Raw genomic sequence first — 18,216 nt, forward strand, 5'->3', positions numbered from 1 at the left:
CATTAGAGGGCATCAGCTCGTCGGAGGCTTGGCATCGACACAGATTCCACCAAACTGAAGACTGAAGCAGTGAAATGAGCCGTGGGCCACTGCTGACACTGTCGTCTCATTGGAGGACACTTTAGTGTTCAAGTAGTACGTTTCAAATGTTGTGTAGCAAGACTAAACACATTGGTCCTGTCTGTCTGACACGTGGCAGCACTGCTGCTGTCATTGTGTTCGTATTTAACAAAAACACTGCATTAGATTTCTTCACATCAGTGTACAGGCCGGAGGTAAGGCTGAGGTGGGCTGCGAGTTTGAGACCCTGGACTAAATGGACTGAACATCTATGGCACTCATCACTTTTTACTACCAGCCTCATTCACCCAATCACAGGTTTCTTTTCCGGTGCCTATCAGCACACACAGCTCAGCTGATGCCCCGGGGCCAACACGAGGTTCGGTACCAAAGATACTTTGACCCACAGACCCACTCTAATCCTGAGCCACAGTTGCCCACTTTAAAAAGTGCTTCTGTAAGAGCGATTCAAACTAACAGCATCAATCTTAGGAAATGAGATTTACAACATTTTACTTAAATGCATTTTTCCCAAGTTCCTTGCTAAGTAAAGACAGGTGTGCTGGTTCCTGTGCTTCTGTCCCACTCAACATTAAAAGGTTGCATCACGCTGTTGGAAGTATGTGCTGAATTAATGAGAGCCAGTCAAACACAGTGGCTGTGTCCCAATTCAGGGTCTGCACGCTTGAAGTGCGCGCACTACGCGTACTACGTACGGTGCGTACTATAAGTACGAGAAGTGCGGAAGTGAGAGGCTTGTGAAATGGGACGGTCTAGCCTTCGTCGCGCGCTCAGGTTGCCTAGCAACCATGATACTAACCGCGAGAAACGTTTCATACAGCTTTGTGTGACAGAAATGAAGGAGAAAAAATGTTTTGTTGGTCATTCATTTTTGTCATGACATCACTTTGATTAGTTGAGACCACAGGACTGTAAAACATGATAGTTGGGCTTCATTTCTGTACTGAACAGTCATTTCAAGATTAGCTAGTAAATAATAATTAGCTCATGTTGTTCATGAGACTAAAGTCATCTCACTGTGGTAATGTTAATATAATATGGACAATATTATAGTATTGTCAGATATATATATATATATATAGAGAGAGAGAGAGAGAGAGAGATTGAGAGATATAGATATACATATATATATACATTACAGCAGTGAGCTTGAACTCTGGGTCAAAGATTCAAGTAGCAGTTATTTATATGTCCTATCACCTTAAATCTTCACTCAAAGACAAGTATCTCTGACAGTGTATATACAGATGTATTATATATAAGAGACAAACATTGTTCGTTTAATATGTTGGCATTACTACATTTGGCTCAATGCTTACATATATGTGTAAAAAGAAAATGTACGAGCTGTGATAACTGTTTCTGATAGAATGAAGATCAGACTGATATATGAAATATTCCTTTATTGGGTGAGAAAATCAGAGCATGTCATAACTGCTTTAAGTCATACAGAATAGATATCAGAGCCTTAAACAGGCTGACTTCTGCTAAATGGGTCAAACTGGGCAGAAAGTCTACAAACACATAACATCCTTATAGAATATGATGTAACACTATAGATCAACTTACCTCAGAATATATAAAGCATATAAACAATTACAGCAATATGATGCAACAAACACAGCAGTGCTACTAATCCAAAATACTCAAAGCTTCATAGAACTGAAACAAACATTTATTTTTAGCTCCATCCTGCTGCTGATACATACTTTAGGTTTCTGAATATTAAACTTGTTGCTGCCTTTCATAGTGTGTAACTTGAAGGCCCTGAGTACTTTCTCCCACACTGAAAACACTGGGATGATAACATTATTTGAACATTACCTAATAAGACTGATTCAGTCAATTAGTTATGTTAAACTTTCCTAGCAGTCCTTCACAAACAGGGAACAGTCTGTCTATTCTCTCCATCTGTCAGCTGCTGCTGGCTCTTCCTCCTCCTCTTCCTCACACACTGCTGAGTTTGTCCTGGTGGATCATCAGGGGTGCAAAGCCTCACAGATGATGTGCAGCAGTGGGTCCCTCAGTCTGTCCTCACTCTGGACACTTGCAGTTGTCACACATGGAAATCAAATGTGTGATAAGCTGCAGGATTCAAACACAAGTGTAACTTATAAATACATGTTCATACTTTTATTCCACAATCAGAGAGAAAGAAACAGAGAGAGAGTGCAGGACAGACAGACAGGTGACAGTCTCAGGTGTACACACTGCTACAAAACAGCACAAGAGAAGGAGGATTTAGTGTTTGTGTTATTACGAGTGCTAAACAAGAAGAGCTCCCAGATGGTCCAGTGGACACATGTGTGACTCCTGTGATTAAAGCATCTTTCTTTCAGCTTAACGAGTGAACCGTCAGCTCGTTCAAACACACGTTAAAGTCCGTTTGGCTCGACACCACCGAACAGAGGCAGCAATATAACATAGCTAACATTAACAGTGCAGTGAATCCTGCTTGTGCCGTCACATTCAGGACTGCAAACCGAGCAGCATCACTGACTTTCAGCTTGTTGTGTTTGTGGATATATGACTGACTTTAATTATCCATAAAATCATCACATTCTCTGTAAGATTAAGGTCGACTATATATATATTTAGAAGTAGAGGCTTTAAAACCAAGTTACCGCTGAAAGTACAAACATCACTAATGTCACATAACTTTGCCGACATGTGGCCAACAGTAATGTTTTAATGTTCTTAAACATTCGCACATAAATAAGTGACATAATATTCAGTACTTACTTTTGACAGTTCACTCTTCGGCCGCTCCCTTCTGCCGTATTTTGCGGCAAAATTATCCACACCCACCGCCGCGCTATGGATTGTGGGATATATGGGACCACGAAACGTGCACCGGACCACGCTTGATATTTGGGGAAATCGACGGTGCATTTGGGGCGTTTCTCAATATGCGTACTTGTGCGTACTTGCGTTCTCGTGTACTCGTGATACGTCATCAGTCGGAGACCAAGTACTGTTCCAATTCGAAGTACGCATCAAGCCGAGAACGCGAAAAAGTCCCGGATGTGTTCTCGCGCAGCCCGTTTTATCGAGCATGCATCGGTGTGGACTTGGTACAGCTAAATATCCCAGAATGCATTTTGTCCAAAACTCAACAGCGGACTCCCGGCACATCGTTTTCAACCCCCCCCCCCCCGCTCGCGGTCTTCTCACTACTCAGGTTAAAGAAACCCCAGCAGCTGTCTATAGTATTGAGTGTCCACTAGAATAGAAATAAAAGCGTTCTAACATCTCACCTGCTTGTTTGTATTAAAGTATGTACACGTATGTACATGTACACTATTTTTATTAATAGAGGTTTCACTACTGAGGTTAAAAATGATATATAAGTCACTTAGATCACTTCTAAATGTTAATGTTTGGTTTATTTCAGTGTTTTATTTGTTCCTGAGTAAACCGGTTTGGCTGTGATTCAAGTTAAGCTTCATAACATGTTACTCACAGTTAAATTAAGAGGGGACGGCAGTAAAAACTCCGGACCTGTGACATCATCACATACGCAGGTGTTCCAATTGTACATATCGCGAGTTCGTGCTCGTGTTCTCGGCGGGTACGTACTCCCGTGCGCTCTCGGCAAGTACGTACTCGCGTACTTGAGAATTGAGAAACAGCCTTGGAGTATGCATTTGGAGTACACTTTGAATTGGGACAGCCGTCGTCGCGTGGCGGTGACGTAATCGCACTTAAAATGCGTACTTCAAGCATGCAGACCCTGAATTGGGACACAGCCACTGTCGTCTCATGCTGTGCTGTCCCACAAAGTTAGCCAGACAGTTTCTTTCTATAATTATATTTGTAGGTGTTTGACACAGTGGATCTCCTTATTTACCAATCAAATACCCCTATGGGCTCAAAATGTGGTCATAAATATTTTGTACTTGTAAATCAGGATTTGTATGTGTAAAAAGAATTTGTGTTTGTGTAAAAATAATTTGTGTGTGGACTTAGCCAAAAAAACCCTGCAAGTTACAAGTACGAATTTTGACCCCCATTTTTCTTCCTGTCATCTGATTGGTCAATGTCATGTCAATCACAAATGTAACAATCCAATCAGAGAATAGATGGGTTTGGCTGTCGGAGGGGCACTTTTTTGAACTGCAGGTCCTTGAAGGGTAATACAGTTTGAAGCTGGAGGATCTCTATATAAATATCCGATAGCAGCTAGGTCCGCTAACTTTCAGCAGCTGTTGAAAGCATAAAGTTGTGGTATGTCAGTGGTTAGAAATACCATTAACACAAAGTCAGGGCTGACCCGGGACCATTGCTGTGAGTCACAGTGCGCAGCATAAAGGTCCTTTCACATCGGACGCAGGATGTGCTGCTAATGCTAACTGCTAACTAAAAGCAAAGGATCCAGAATTTGTTGCGCTGGCTGCTGAGCTCTGTGGGTTTTTGCAGCAGCTCTACCTGTACTAGATGCACCTGCTCCTTGTCGTTTCTATCTCTGACTTTATGTCCTCTACAACAGTTTCTGGGTTTTTTTGCTAGTTCTTCAAATGTTCAATAAAAACATGTATGCTAATTCATAACGAAGAAAGCTTTGTAATGAAGACTGTCATTTCCAAAACACTGCCCCCCCCCCCGCGGTCCGCGGTCCGCGGTCCGCAGCGCTGTATTAAACACGTAGACCTGTGACACAAAAATCACCAAACTCGGACGACCACAGACTGTTTTCCTTCGTGGTGATGAAGGAAAACGCTGGGTTGGCATGTAAAAGGGCATTTATTCCCTTCAAGGACCTGCAGTTCAAAAAAGTGCCCCTCCGACAGCCAAACCCAACTGTTCTCTGATTGGATTGTTACATTTGTGATTGACATGACATTGACCAATCAGATGAAAGGAAGAAAAATAGGGTCAAAATTCGTACTTGTAACTTGCAGGGTTTTTTTGGCTAAGTCCACACACAAATTTTTTTTACACACACACAAATTCTTTTTACACATACAAATCCTGATTTACAAGTACAAAATATTTATGACCACATTTTGAGCCCATATACCCCCCCCCCCACACACACACACACACACACACACAGAAGTGCATCCTGAGTGTGTGGTGAGGTTACCCACTGTCAGAGTTGTTGTCTTAACGTTCTCAGAGGTTTTTGTTGAGCCTCTTTATGATTTGCAGCTGTGTGTAGAAACAATAAGATTCTAATCAAAATGACCAAACTCAGACTTGTTCATGATAAAGTTTATTTGTACTCTGACGTTCCTGTCATCCATCACCGCTCCGGCCCGTAGTCTAATCCAGCTGCTGTAGATCTCCTTAATCCTTAAAGCGTTAACCTCACAAACTCAATAAATATACAGAGAAGTACGATTTCTGAAGCCAGCCTTCATTCAGACAGCAGAGGGCGCTGCTGCTTATTTAACAGCAGCTGAATGTGCTGTAGATTAGACACAGGCTGTTCATTCACTGTGTAAAAATACAGCTAAATACTATAAACTAACACTCAGTGTGAAGCTGACTGGGAATGATCCAGCTGTGTGTCACATGAGCGTCACTGACTGACACAAATGTTACACACTTCCACGACGGTCTGTAAGGAAAACAATGCATGTGTTAATGACAGCCTCAGATCTTACTGCAGAGACAGACACAGGTAAATGCAGGTGTACAGTATTATACTGAGGAGAGACAGAAAAGGAGCAAGCAGCTGTCCTCCAACATCATCAAAGCTGCAGGTCAGGTTCTGTCCCACTGACAGTGCCTCTGCTACACTCCACAGTCACTTTCACATGTGATGTCACAGAAGAGCAAACAGCTGTTCTCACAGATGAGCAGGACCTGTACAAACGTCACTTTTAGCAGTCAAACTGCAGTTTCAGTTAAAGCAGCGAATCGAAGCAGAGACGTGACGTTCTGATAAAATACTACACAATAATACGAAGCAGTATCGTTGGAGCAATATAAATAAGTGGATACAGCAACAGGTCCACTGGTACAGCATGAAGCTGTCATCAGACACACAGTCCCTCAGTGAGAATCACTACAGTGGTTCCTCACCTGTAGCTACAAACAGGCAGGTCGCTGATCACATAATGGTGACCCTCTCAGGGGAAATGTGGGCAGCTGAGCCCACCGGCTCCATGCGCTTGCCCCTCATCTCACTGCTGTCCTGACCCCTGCGGATCTGGTGGAGCTTGCGGGCCACGCAAGGGAGCAGGATCAGCAGCTTCCCAACGATGACGCACACCGGGAGCGCCAGGGCCACGACGAAGCTGGGGGGCAGGTAGAAGCGGTAGGCCTCCTCCTCAAAGGCGCGTTTCCAGCCAAACAACAGCCCGTGGAAGGTCGCAATGAGCAGGGCGATGTACCCCAGAGTGGACTGGAGCAAAGACAGGAACGCTCTCAGACACAGGGTTTTGTTGTGATCAGATAACAAGACAGCACAACAATGACTTACATTAGACACGCCCCTAAACCCTAACATCAAGACTACAGCAGAACATGTTTACACATATGTAGACTGTCATGTGACTGTCTAAGAGACTGACAAGCATCCCGGTCACAGGACGTGTTCCCCGAGTGTTCACAGCAGGAGAGCTAGGAGTGACGGCATGTCTTCTCAGAGATACAACCTCAGAGTTCACAGCAGCTAAGTTGGTTTCAGGTACACTCGTCACAGAACGCCTGCTCCATTATGCACTACTAATCATGTATATACACTAGACTCCTCTGGACTCTCTAAGGCACAGGGTCTGACATGAGGCTGGTGGACTCTGTTGGTACCTGTATGAAGCCGAATTCCCTCCAGTTGAGCATGCTGTGGACAGACGGGATGGAGGTGACAGCCAGCAGAGACAGCAGCCCCAGACTCATGATCCCAAAGGAAACATACATCTCCACCCTCCACACTTCTTCCTCGTTCCATGTGCTTTCCATGTTAGAGTGGACCTGCAATCACATGAGAACATCGAGTCCATCACAGTTATTACAGTTCATCAGGAGGAAACCCTACCGCTGCTGTCACTGTTTTTACAGTGCTGTCAGACTCTGTAGTTTTCTCTGGTCCCCTCCCCAATCAGACCAGGAATGACATGTTTAGCCGCATGTTCTCCTTAAACTGCTGGCTGTCTGAGTGGTGTCCAAAAAACGATGTGGCCTTCATAGATAATTGGCAAACCTTCTGGAGGAAACCTGGTCTTGTTAGGAGAGACGGCATCCATCCCACTTTGGATGGAGCAGCTCTCATTTCTAGAAATATGGACCAATTTATTAAACCCCCCAAAATATGACTATCCAGAGTTGGGACCAGGAAGCAGAGTTGCAGTCTTACACGCCTCTCTGCAGCTTCTCTCCTCCTGCTACCCCCCCAAAAACCCATCTCCATTGAGACTGTGTCAGCTCCCAAACAGACAAAAGACAAACTAAAAACCAGCAAGAAATAGGGATGGGTTCTGACATAAACAATAGTAACCAGACCGAAAAGCAGCGCACATTTCGGTGCTTTATTTCGGTGCTTTTTTTCCCTGAGATGTCATACACTTTGGATTCTAGGCAATCGTTTTACCTTTCCAAGGATAGTAGGCGGGGCCAGGTACGTATGTTCTTTTAGAGCAGAGCTACAGATTAAAAATGCCCAAGGCGAAGCGGTCAAAAGTCTGGCTGTACTTCACAGCAAAAGATGCAAACTCAGCAGCCTGCAACAAGTGCTTTAAGCTGATACTGTGATGCTGTCAAAGGAGGTAACACCTCAAATCTCATGAAACACCTGGCGACGCATAGCGTTTTTTTAAAAGAAATGCGCCGTGTTTGATAGCTTGCTGCGAGACCTCACACCGTGCACATCTACTGCGGGTGTGGTGCCTGTTATCGGACCCGGAGTTAGCAACATCCCCCAAAAACCTGAAGAGGAGAGTCCTGGCCCCTAGCCCTGTCAGTGTAGCAGAAATGATGAGGATGATGATGGCAGCAGCAGCCGTTCTCCTCTGCGTGAGTAGCTTCATGTTGTTCGTGTGTAATTTACGTTGAGTACGCTAACCATGTTATTACATTAATGCATGTAAGGTGAACTAGCAAACACCGTCGTAGTTACATGCGGCTGTCTTCTTGTTTGATAGAGTGATACCATATATGCCCTGTAGCTGCAGAAAAGGCTCACATTGTTATCTTTTTACAAAAAAAACTAAACATGAGAGGTTTTAGGACAAAGTTTGTGTTTTCCATTGTTTAAGCACCGGTTCGAGCACCGTTTAAGCACCGGCACCGTTTCAAAAGTACCGGTTTGGCACCGGTATCGGATAAAACCTAAACGATACCCATCCCTAGCAACAAACAACTTAAACATAAAAAATCACAAAGAAAGAACAATACAGTATCCACATCTGAACCAAAGAGTAAAACAGTGAAATGTGGATTATTAAATATTAGGTCTCTCTCCTCCAAGTCTCTGTTAGTACATGACTTAATAATTGATCAACAAATCGATTTACTCTGCCTTACAGAAACCTGGTTGCAGCAGGATGAGTATGTTAGTTTAAATGAATCAACACCCCCGAGTCATTCTAACTACCAGAAACCTCGAAGCACAGGCCGAGGGGGCGGTGTGGCAGCAATTTTTCACACCAGCCTATTAATCAACCAAAGACCCAGACAGACTTTTAATTCATTTGAAAGCCTGATGCTTAGCCTCGTCCACCCCAGCTGTAAAACTCAGAAACCAGTCTTACTTGTTATCATCTATCGTCCACCTGGGCCTTACACAGAGTTTCTCTCTGATTTCTCAGACTTTTTATCTGATTTAATGACTGAGAATGACTTCATGAACTTCTTCACAAATAAAATTTTTATCATTAGAGAAAAACTTACCAATAATCATCCCACAGATGTAATATTATCTACAGCTACTTTCAGTACCATTGATATTCATTTAGACTCTTTTCTCCAATCAATCTTTCTGAGTTAACTTCAATAATTACTTCCTCCAAACCATCAACGTGTCTTTTAGACCCCATTCCTACAAAACTGCTCAAAGAAGTCCTGCCATTAATTAATGCTTCGATCTTAAATATGATCAACCTATCTCTAATAATCGGCTATGTACCACAGGCCTTCAAGGTGGCTGTAGTTAAACCTTTACTTAAAAAGCATCTCTAGACCCAGCAGTCTTAGCTAATTATAGGCCAATCTCCAACCTTCCTTTCATATCAAACATCCTTGAAAGAGTAGTTGTCAAACAGCTAACAGATCATCTGCAGAGGAATGGCTTATTTGAAGAGTTTCAGTCAGGTTTCAGAGCTCATCACAGCACAGAAACAGCTTTAGTGAAGGTTACAAATGATCTTCTTATGGCCTCTGACAGTGGACTCATCTCTGTGCTTGTCCTGCTAGACCTCAGTGCAGCGTTCGATACTGTTGACCATAATATCCTATTAGAGCGATTAGAACATGCTGTAGGTATTACAGGTACTGCACTGCAGTGGTTTGTATCATATCTATCTAATAGACTCATATTTGTACATGTAAATGGAGAGTCCTCTTCACACACTAAGGTCAATTATGGTGTTCCACAGGGTTCAGTGCTAGGACCAATTCTATTTACATTATACATGCTTCCCTTAGGCAGCATCATTAGAAGACATAGCATAAATTTTCACTGCTATGCAGATGATACGCAGCTCTATCTGTCCATGAAGCCAGGTAACACACACCAATGAGTTAAACTGCAGGAATGTCTTAAAGACATAAAGACCTGGATGGCCGCTAACTTTCTGCTTCTTAATTCAGATCAAACTGAGGTTATTGTACTCGGCCCTGAAAATCTTAGAAATATGGTATCTAAGCAGATTCTTACTCTGGATGGCATTACCTTGGCCTCCAGTAATGCTGTGAGGAACCTTGGAGTCACTTTTGACCAGGATATATCTTATATCTATATCCATTTGCGCAACATCTCTAAAATTAGAAATATCCTGTCTCAGAGTGACGCTGAAAAACTAGTTCATGCATTTATTACTTCCAGGCTGGACTACTGTAATTCACTATTATCAGGAAGTCCTAAAAACTCGCTGAAAAGCCTTCAGCTGATCCAAAATGCTGCAGCAAGAGTCCTGACAGGGACTAGAAAGAGAGAGCAGATTTCTCCTGTTTTGGCTTCCCTTCATTGGCTTCCTGTTAAATCCAGAATTCAAAATCCTGCTCCTCACATACAAGGTCTTAAATAATCAGGCCCCATCTTATCTTAATGACCTTGTAGTACCATATCTCCCTATTAGAGCACTTCGCTCTCACACTGCAGGCCTACTTGTTGTTCCTAGAGTATTTAAAAGTAGAATGGGAGGCAGAGCCTTCAGTTTTCAGGCCCCTCTTCTGTGGAACCAGCTTCCAGTTTGGATTCAGGAGACAGGTTTTTGAAGGTAAAACCTTTGTGATGTTGCCAGTTCTCTTGCTAATATGTAACTATTAAAATCAAAGTGATCTTTAGAAACAGCACTGAGATGGTCTCTTAATGCAGAAATGTGCAGAAAGCTGTTTTACTGACCTGTTGATAAGCAGTGTTGAGCAGCAGGTATCTCTCAGACCTTCTCAGAGGCAGGCACACACTGTAGAGAACATGAACGGCAGCCAGGAAAAAACTGAGGAGGCCCAGCTGTTTCCGGCTCTGCAGCCAGTTTTCCAGCCAGTGTGGGAAATGCTTGTACTTGGTGCCATAGTAGAGTTGGTGGGCAGCTGCTAACTGTCCTGCAAGGTACACCAGGGCCAAGAGAGTGATGGCGACGGTAGGCAGTGTCCGATTCACTATCTCTATTGGGATCTTGTAAAAGTCACTCTGCTTGTATTTCATATATGGGTGAATTATATCTCGAATAAACGAGTAAGAAAAAAAGAAGATGGAGAGGGCCACAGCAGCAAGAACAGGGCCCTTCCAGCCAGGGAATAACTGGATAGGCATGTTCTCAATATCATGGGAAGAAGACAGGGTGCCCATGTCCACCGGCTGGAAGTTGAGCTGCCGGGCTAATTCCATGATCTGCTGCCTGGCCTCCACTGAGTCACTGCAGATGAACACCTACAGGAGAAACACGAGGGCTGGTTAGAGACGACGACGGGGACGGTTCAGAGGCGTTAGCGTCATTCTGTTTGGATGGTGCTGTGAGACTTTTATGAGTCCTTCCATCTCAGCAGCATCAGTAAGACTGAAGAGCGAGACACTGAGATACCTGTTACAGCCCTCTCTGCACTCATGCTTCTTATTCATCTCTGTCTCTCTTCCACAGCATGTCTTTCATCCTGTTTTCCTTCTCTCACCCCAACCAATCACAGCAGATGGCCCCACCCCTCCCTGAGCCTGGTTCTGCTGGAGGTTTCTTCCTGTTAAAAGGGAGTTTTTCCTTCCCACTGTCACCAAAGTGCTTGCTCATAGGGGGTCATATGGTTGTTGGGTTTTTCTCTGTATGTATTATTGTAGGGTCTACCTTACACTATAAAGCACCTTGAGGCGACTGTTGTTGTGATTTGATGCTGTATAAATAAAGTTGAATTGAACAGATGCCGTTCTGTGTGCTTTAAGGTCATTTAGAACACTGCCACTAACCTAAAGGAAGCACTTATTTGTGTTTCTTCACTGACTCAGTGCTGTGTTCATCATCCAGCTTTAAACTCTCTGCCTTACATACAGAGTATCACAAAGTCAGATTCATGTGCACGTGGTTGATCTCTCAGTTGAGACTAGTCATGTGATATTTTAAGGTAAAGACCAATGTTCCCTCTGATTTTTCATGTGTCTGAGCGAACACACAAACTCCCTGAGCGTCCCTTGGACCACTGTGAGCGACAGTGTGCACTGTGGTCACGCAGCATCTAATCCATCCAAGTTACATGGTTCATTAAAATAATCAAATTACAGCATTTACATTTATGTTAGACGACTTTTAAACTGCTTTAGCCCACTTACAATGAAAATTTAAAAAAAAAAATCTTGTTCATGACCTGTGTAGTATGTTAACACTACTGGAAGTAAAAATAACTTAAACTCCAATTTTGAAAACACAACTTTCTTTCTTTTTAAAAAAAAATAAAACTCTGACAACAAAGTTTTTTGCAGCTCTTTACCTAAAAATGCAGCCAAGGCGTTTTTTTAAAACAAACTATTTACAGAACAATCAGCTGTTCTGCATCAAATCTGATGCCACACAAATTATTTGTGCCACTCCAAAAATAATTTCTGTCCACTATGAGATAAAGGAGAACAACAGCCTGATACCTGCAGGCCTGACAACAGGAGATGTATCACTGCTGTAACACCTGTAACATTCAGCAGCCGCCTCATTGTTCTGACACACACAACAAAACTACACTACACACTAACTACACACTAACTACACACTAACTACACACTAACTACACAAGATTTGCGCTAAACGTCTCAAATCTCTCACATCTCAGAACACCGCCGTCACTCCTAAAACTTCCCCCCATTTCTTAACAACTAGATGCCACGTTGCCATATCATTTTTTGATTGGTCGACACGGTACTTTTTTCGACCAATAGGAAAGGGTGGGGGGGGTTTGGTTTTGTTTTTGCTCACAGGCTTTCGAGCGTTTTCCTTATAAAACGCCGTTTTTACCGTTTCTTCCCGCAGTAAATATAAACAACGATAGTATTCAGGAAGAAAACCAAACATTGCAGATATTTTTATCATAACTCTGGTTTTACGTGGCCGATCAACACAATTTAAAAACTGGTATAAAGTCCACACTTTTTCCGTCAGTTGTTCCGTCTGTCCTGCTCACATCTCCAATGGTTGGACACGTTGTCATTAACGTGGCTTCACTGCACATCAGCCACGCCGCTTTGCTCGCTAAAACACCGGTGTCGGCACATATTTACTTTAATTTCAATTCAGGTTAGAATTTTTTTTGTAAAAAAAAAATTGCGCACGTGCGCAGCTTAGAGGGAACATTGGTAAAGACCCTACAATACTACATAGAAACCCCTGGTGAGTGAGCACTTTAGCAACAGTCAGAAGTCAAAACTTTGATTTTTAAACAGGAAGAAAGCTCCAGCAGAGCCGGGCTCAGGGACACGACAGGACAAAGACACGCTGTAGACATAGAGATTAATGATAGCTAAGAGTGAACATGTGTGGCCAGGTTACCGTACCTGTGTGCTGGCATCCTTAGGGTAGCTCTGTTGCATGGCCCAGGCTGAGATGACGTTGAAGCCTTTGACCACGATGGAGTCTGGCAGCAGTGAAGCCAGGTACTCAGCGTTGGACTCTGGATACTGGTTCGCTCGCTTATTGTTACTCACATCCACCAGGATCTTCCCTGCAGAACAAACACAAGGATACCAGTCAGGTCACTAACACTGATAACCCAGACGTCTGACCTGGTGAAACTGCCCTTGCATTTACTCCCACTATTTTTTCCAGCACCAGTCTCTGACACACACAGACACGGGTCAAATAAAAACCTCTTACAGTGTGAACACTGATTTGGAAGGTCAATAGTTTGATCTGCATGCAGACGTGTGTTTGGATAAGAAAATCAAATTGCCCTCAATGTGTCCACTTCAGTATGGGTGTGTGTGATGGTTGGAAAGCACTTAAACGTGTGTGACATACCTTCCAGTAGGTGTTTGAGGTCCCACACAACAGAATAGTGCTCACGGCGGATTGCCAGGAATACAATGTTAGCCTTCCCCACAGCATCTTCATGGTGTGTTACATCCACCACATGTGGAAATGAGTGGGCTGCCAATTTGGGATGGCGGCTACCCACCACCACATGGAAGCCACAGCGCAGCAGGCGAATGGTCAGGCACTTGGAGAAGTCACCTGATCCCAGAATGGCCACAGTAGGCTGAGCAGACACGCACCAGCTTCCTGGATCTGCAGCTCCATTCTTCATGCCGTTGGGCAGCAGGGGGCCCTGGGCATGGTGGTGGGAGGAGGAGGCTGTGAGGAACACAGGGTTCCTGCTTCCACTCATCAGAGACATAGAGTCCATCCTTACTGTCTCCTGCTTATACGGACTTCAGTGGGCCTAGAGGAGATAGAAGCACAGGTGTCTATAAAAACACAGTAGATATGACTTCACTGCTCACAGCAGAGGGTCAGAGGATCCTCGGCTCAGGTTTCATACGTTTATCACACTTTGTTCCACATTTCTGAGAGCTAAAGTAAACACTTCCACGCTGTGTGTGTGTGTGTGTGCGCGCGCGCGCGCGCGCTGGGACGAGGAGGCCAACACTAGCTACCCCGCCGTCTGCCGTGACAGCGCGGGGAGCCCACCACAGGACATCGGCTCTCCTCGCGACCTTGTGACTGCAGACAGTGGTTTCGTGAAGGACGCGGTCGCGCGTGGGCTCGTGCACCTGCACCAGATCCTCTACCGAGACACGACAAGCTGGCCGTTTACCCCCACTCAGACACGCGCACACGCATGATGCCATGTTACCGTGTGTCCCGGCACTCACACGGGGATGCTGTCGCAGAGAGCAGCTGCTAGCTCACCATCCCGGTCCTCCTGCTCAGCCGCTACCGCGTGACGTCATCACACTCGCTCGCACCATCTCCATTCACTCAAACAGAACTTTTTTTACGCGATATTATCTGCAGACAACATTGAAGCGAAGCCTTTCCCTGCTCGCTGTACATCACCCACGACACCTCCCACAGCTCCACTCCGTCTCCTGTTTCACGCCTGCTGCGGAAACACGTCACTGCTGCCTGCTCAGTATAATGTGACGTCATGTACGCGAGCGCGGAGCTTTTGTTTACCCTCAGGCTGTTTTCATGCTCGCGCTTGTGTCGCGGCTGTGACGGTTTTCACATCACTTCCTGTCTTGATTTTTGTAACCCCCCCCGCCACACACACACATATCTGACAGATCAGTGTGTGTGCATGTGTTGATGCATGCTCAACCATCCAGGTAAGGATGATTGTGTTCACCTGGACGTGTGTGTCCATTTACACACATGCATGTGCTACATACACTCACTATGGTATTACAACTATTGCAGGTGAATAAGCAGTGGTGCAAACTAACTGAAGTGCACATGAACCATATGGTGCAGTATTGCTGTGTGTTGCCATTCAGACAGTAGCTCCACATCAGCGTTAACACGGGAGGGGAAGACGTCAACACTGGAAGCAAAAGATTCCAGTTTTTATTCTTGGTTTTTGTCTCTGAGCACTTTAATCACTTTATGATCAAAGCTGTAAAAACCAGCATGATCGTGTCTCCAACTCAGCTGTGACGGCCCCACACAGTGTGCCAAATTAATCAAGCGGTTGTGTCACGTGACCCAGGATGTGACCGGATGAAAATGGCCATCAGACACAGGCGTTGGTCAAGCACTACACTAACTTTTTACAGTGTCGCCCAACGACCCGGCACGACACGTCAGGTGGAGGCACTGGCAAAGATGGTTGGAGCTAGCTGCGATGCAGCGTGCGCACGCTGCAGCAGTAGCTTGAGAAGCTCCAGGACAAGCTGGTGGTCACGCCCCTGGCAGAGGTGTGCCGATAGCCCAAAGAAGAATAACCGCTGCGGCTTCTAACTTTGCCGTCAGCACCCAGGTGGTGGTGCTGAGTCTCCTGGTTAGCGGCGAGGAGCCAATTCAAAGATGCTCGCCAGGTGATCATGGACCAGCCCGGGCTCTCACCAGAGGACCACTGGCGCTGCTTCTGGCCGCGCCCATTATGAGTTCAGTACAATCAGAGATGTCTGAACTACAGCACTGACTCTTAACTGACATTCAAGTCAACAACATTTATTCCCGAATACCTTACTAAAAAAGTGTGATGACATCACAGGTCAGTGATGTCACAACTCCTCACACTGTCAGTTTGAAACAGACAAGCGTGATTATGATGGGCCTCACTGCCCTGACTCTGCTGTCAGTCAAACATGCCATCATCACGCTGCTGTGACTAAGGTAAGCCCTGGAATCAAACCAGCGTGATGAGAACTACCACGATGAGAAAAACCATCCCAGGAAAACGTCTTTGTTTGAGCTTTTCAGTCATGACCGAGTCAGTCATCCCAGGTTTCCAGAATGCTTAGGAAGAAGTGACCCACAAGCATCCGCGTGGCGACTTTTCCAACAAGACGACGTGTTGAGCGGTTGTTTATAACAGAAGCAGGAATAGAATTTGCTCAGACTGTAACACACACACGTGTTAACCTTTACAGGGTCTCTGGAGTTACAATAAAAAAAAAACTGCCCAGTACTTCACTGTACAGCTGCTGCTGCACAATCTTCATCCTTTCATCTCGCCAGAAGCTTCGTTCTCATCTGGGACATTTTTAAAGTCAGTGGTTTTCATATATCAGCAAGGTGATCACATGCATAGGTGACATCTTTGACATCATACAGGAAACAGTCTTGGACAGAAGCACAACTACAGGTAAATGTGGTTACTGTGCTAGCACTCACCTATTACCTCTTTCTGCCAAAACTGCACAGCACAAGTATCGTCAGCTATCAGTGATGTAAACCTGAACAAAGATATAAAAACCAGGAAAATCAGTGTTTGCATCTTCCAGCCACTTCCTGTCTCACACCAGGCCACATATTCTCGGAAAAGTGGTTGCAGGAGGTGAGCTGGCTTCAAACAAATGATGAACGCACAGAGATGTGGAGCAGAATATGCCGTGAAAATCCCACTCTAGCGGACAAAAACAGCGCCTTTTATATGTACGCAAACTTATGTGCACCCCTGTATATGGTAGTAAAAGCTCCACAAATACCACCAATGTAGCCGGTGTCTCTGTACAGTTCATATATATTTAGTATGAAGTGTGAACAGGATGTGGACAATAGTCAGAACACAGATTCACGACTGAAGGCTGACTGTGAGGACGTATTCTGGAAAAATACTACAAGTAAATGTCCTACACTGAATATGTCAATGAATTAAAACTATGTACCACATAAAGTAAATCATGGTAAATGGACTGATCCTTATACATATCCCTTTCTACTCTGCCAGAGCGCTGAAAGCACTTTATACAACTTTCCACATTCACTTTCTTCTGAAAAGTGCTTCTCAGTGCCTCCCAAGCTAACATTCACACTCCGATGGCTGCATCAGAGAGCAACTTGGGGTCAGCACATGGCATACAGACTGGGGGAGTCAGGGATCAAACCACCAACCTTCCAATCAGCAGATGACCTGCTCCACCTCCTGAGCTACAGCCACTCCGTCGTTACGTTAAATAATCTCCTAAATGTGTCACAGAGACCAAGTGCAGCCTCAAAGGCAGGCAGATGTAAACAAAAGCAAAGCTCTAACTGCGAGCTGCCACAAAAGTCCGTTAAGAAAGGCAAGCTGAACCAACTACAGGCTCCACCTGCAAGAGACGGCAAACAGATGTCAAGACAGGACTGGTTATATATGAGGGTATCCAGTCCTTTGTATGAATGTGTTCATGCTGGAGAAATGTTCTACTAGCTGCTGACTTTATTTCAAGTCAATAATTGATTGATTGTTTCAGCTCTACTTGTTTAAAATGTTGGTTAGTTCAATTTATAACTTGATTTTGTAAGCACTGTGGAGAGGTGCAGCAGCTAGCACTGCTGCCTCACAGCAACACCATCCTGGGCTTGAATGTGGTCTGTGTGGAGGTGCTGCTGGGTACGCTGACTTCCTCAAACATGCACTGGCTCGAGTTAACTGGAGACTGACTTTAGTGTGGATGACTGTGCTCTGTGTTAGGCCCGTGACAGGTCTCTGGGAACCTGCATGATCATTTACCATAAAAAACAAGTATAACAGAAAAATAATGATACTAGTTGATAACAGTTCTTCTCAAACCATTACTGATTATGTAATACCTCAAACCCACGGCCTGCCTCACCCCTTCTGGCGGCCCGTATATGGACGTGAAGAAATGTAATGTTAGGGAGAAATTGTTTGTTGTTCAGTGTTAAAGTAAGTTCTTTATGAGCAGAGAGCACAAACATGCTGAGGCTGTGTTAGTGCAGTGACAGAGTCACAAACTCATCTGTACACTTATCTCTGCACTTTGATTTAAACACAAACACAATGACAGCAGCAGTGCTGCCACGTGTCTGCACACACAGAGAGGACCAATGTGTTCATAAAAAAGTTTAGTCTTGTTATAAAATATTTGAAATGAAAACAAACAAACAACAC

At 44.5% G+C, this 18,216-nt stretch overlaps 1 protein-coding gene across 2 annotated transcripts; it reads right to left on the bottom strand.

Annotated features, from left to right (window-relative positions):
• Positions 1-5,279: 5,279 nt before the first annotated feature.
• Positions 5,280-14,857, bottom strand: steap2 (STEAP family member 2, metalloreductase). Of its 2 annotated transcripts, none has more exons than XM_005462298.4 (6): positions 14,528-14,856; positions 13,674-14,094; positions 13,211-13,377; positions 10,589-11,116; positions 6,838-7,002; positions 5,280-6,433 (listed from the first exon to the last, which is right to left on the bottom strand). In XM_005462298.4, exons 2-6 carry the CDS (start codon positions 14,056-14,058, stop codon positions 6,140-6,142), a joined length of 1,539 nt encoding a protein of 512 aa, XP_005462355.1. In that variant the 5' UTR covers positions 14,059-14,094; positions 14,528-14,856; the 3' UTR covers positions 5,280-6,139. The 2 variants fall into 2 exon arrangements, with proteins under 2 accessions (XP_005462355.1, XP_005462356.1); XM_005462299.4 differs by having other exon boundaries at positions 6,140-6,433; positions 14,565-14,857.
• Between the last annotated feature and the right edge of the window lie 3,359 nt (positions 14,858-18,216).

Source organism: Oreochromis niloticus, linkage group LG9 (genome assembly GCF_001858045.2).
Source record: "Oreochromis niloticus isolate F11D_XX linkage group LG9, O_niloticus_UMD_NMBU, whole genome shotgun sequence".
NCBI lineage: Eukaryota > Metazoa > Chordata > Actinopteri > Cichliformes > Cichlidae > Oreochromis > Oreochromis niloticus.

Bases quoted from the DNA above. Each gene is read 5' to 3' on its own strand.
- steap2 (XM_005462298.4), bottom strand. From the start codon at position 14,058: ATGGACTCTATGTCTCTGATGAGTGGAAGCAGGAACCCTGTGTTCCTC. The intron at 13,378-13,673 runs GTATGTCACACA...TTTGTTCTGCAG, and splicing joins CCTCAAACACCTACTGGAAG to GGAAGATCCTGGTGGATGTG. The intron at 11,117-13,210 runs GTACGGTAACCT...TTTCTCCTGTAG, and splicing joins CTAAGGATGCCAGCACACAG to GTGTTCATCTGCAGTGACTC.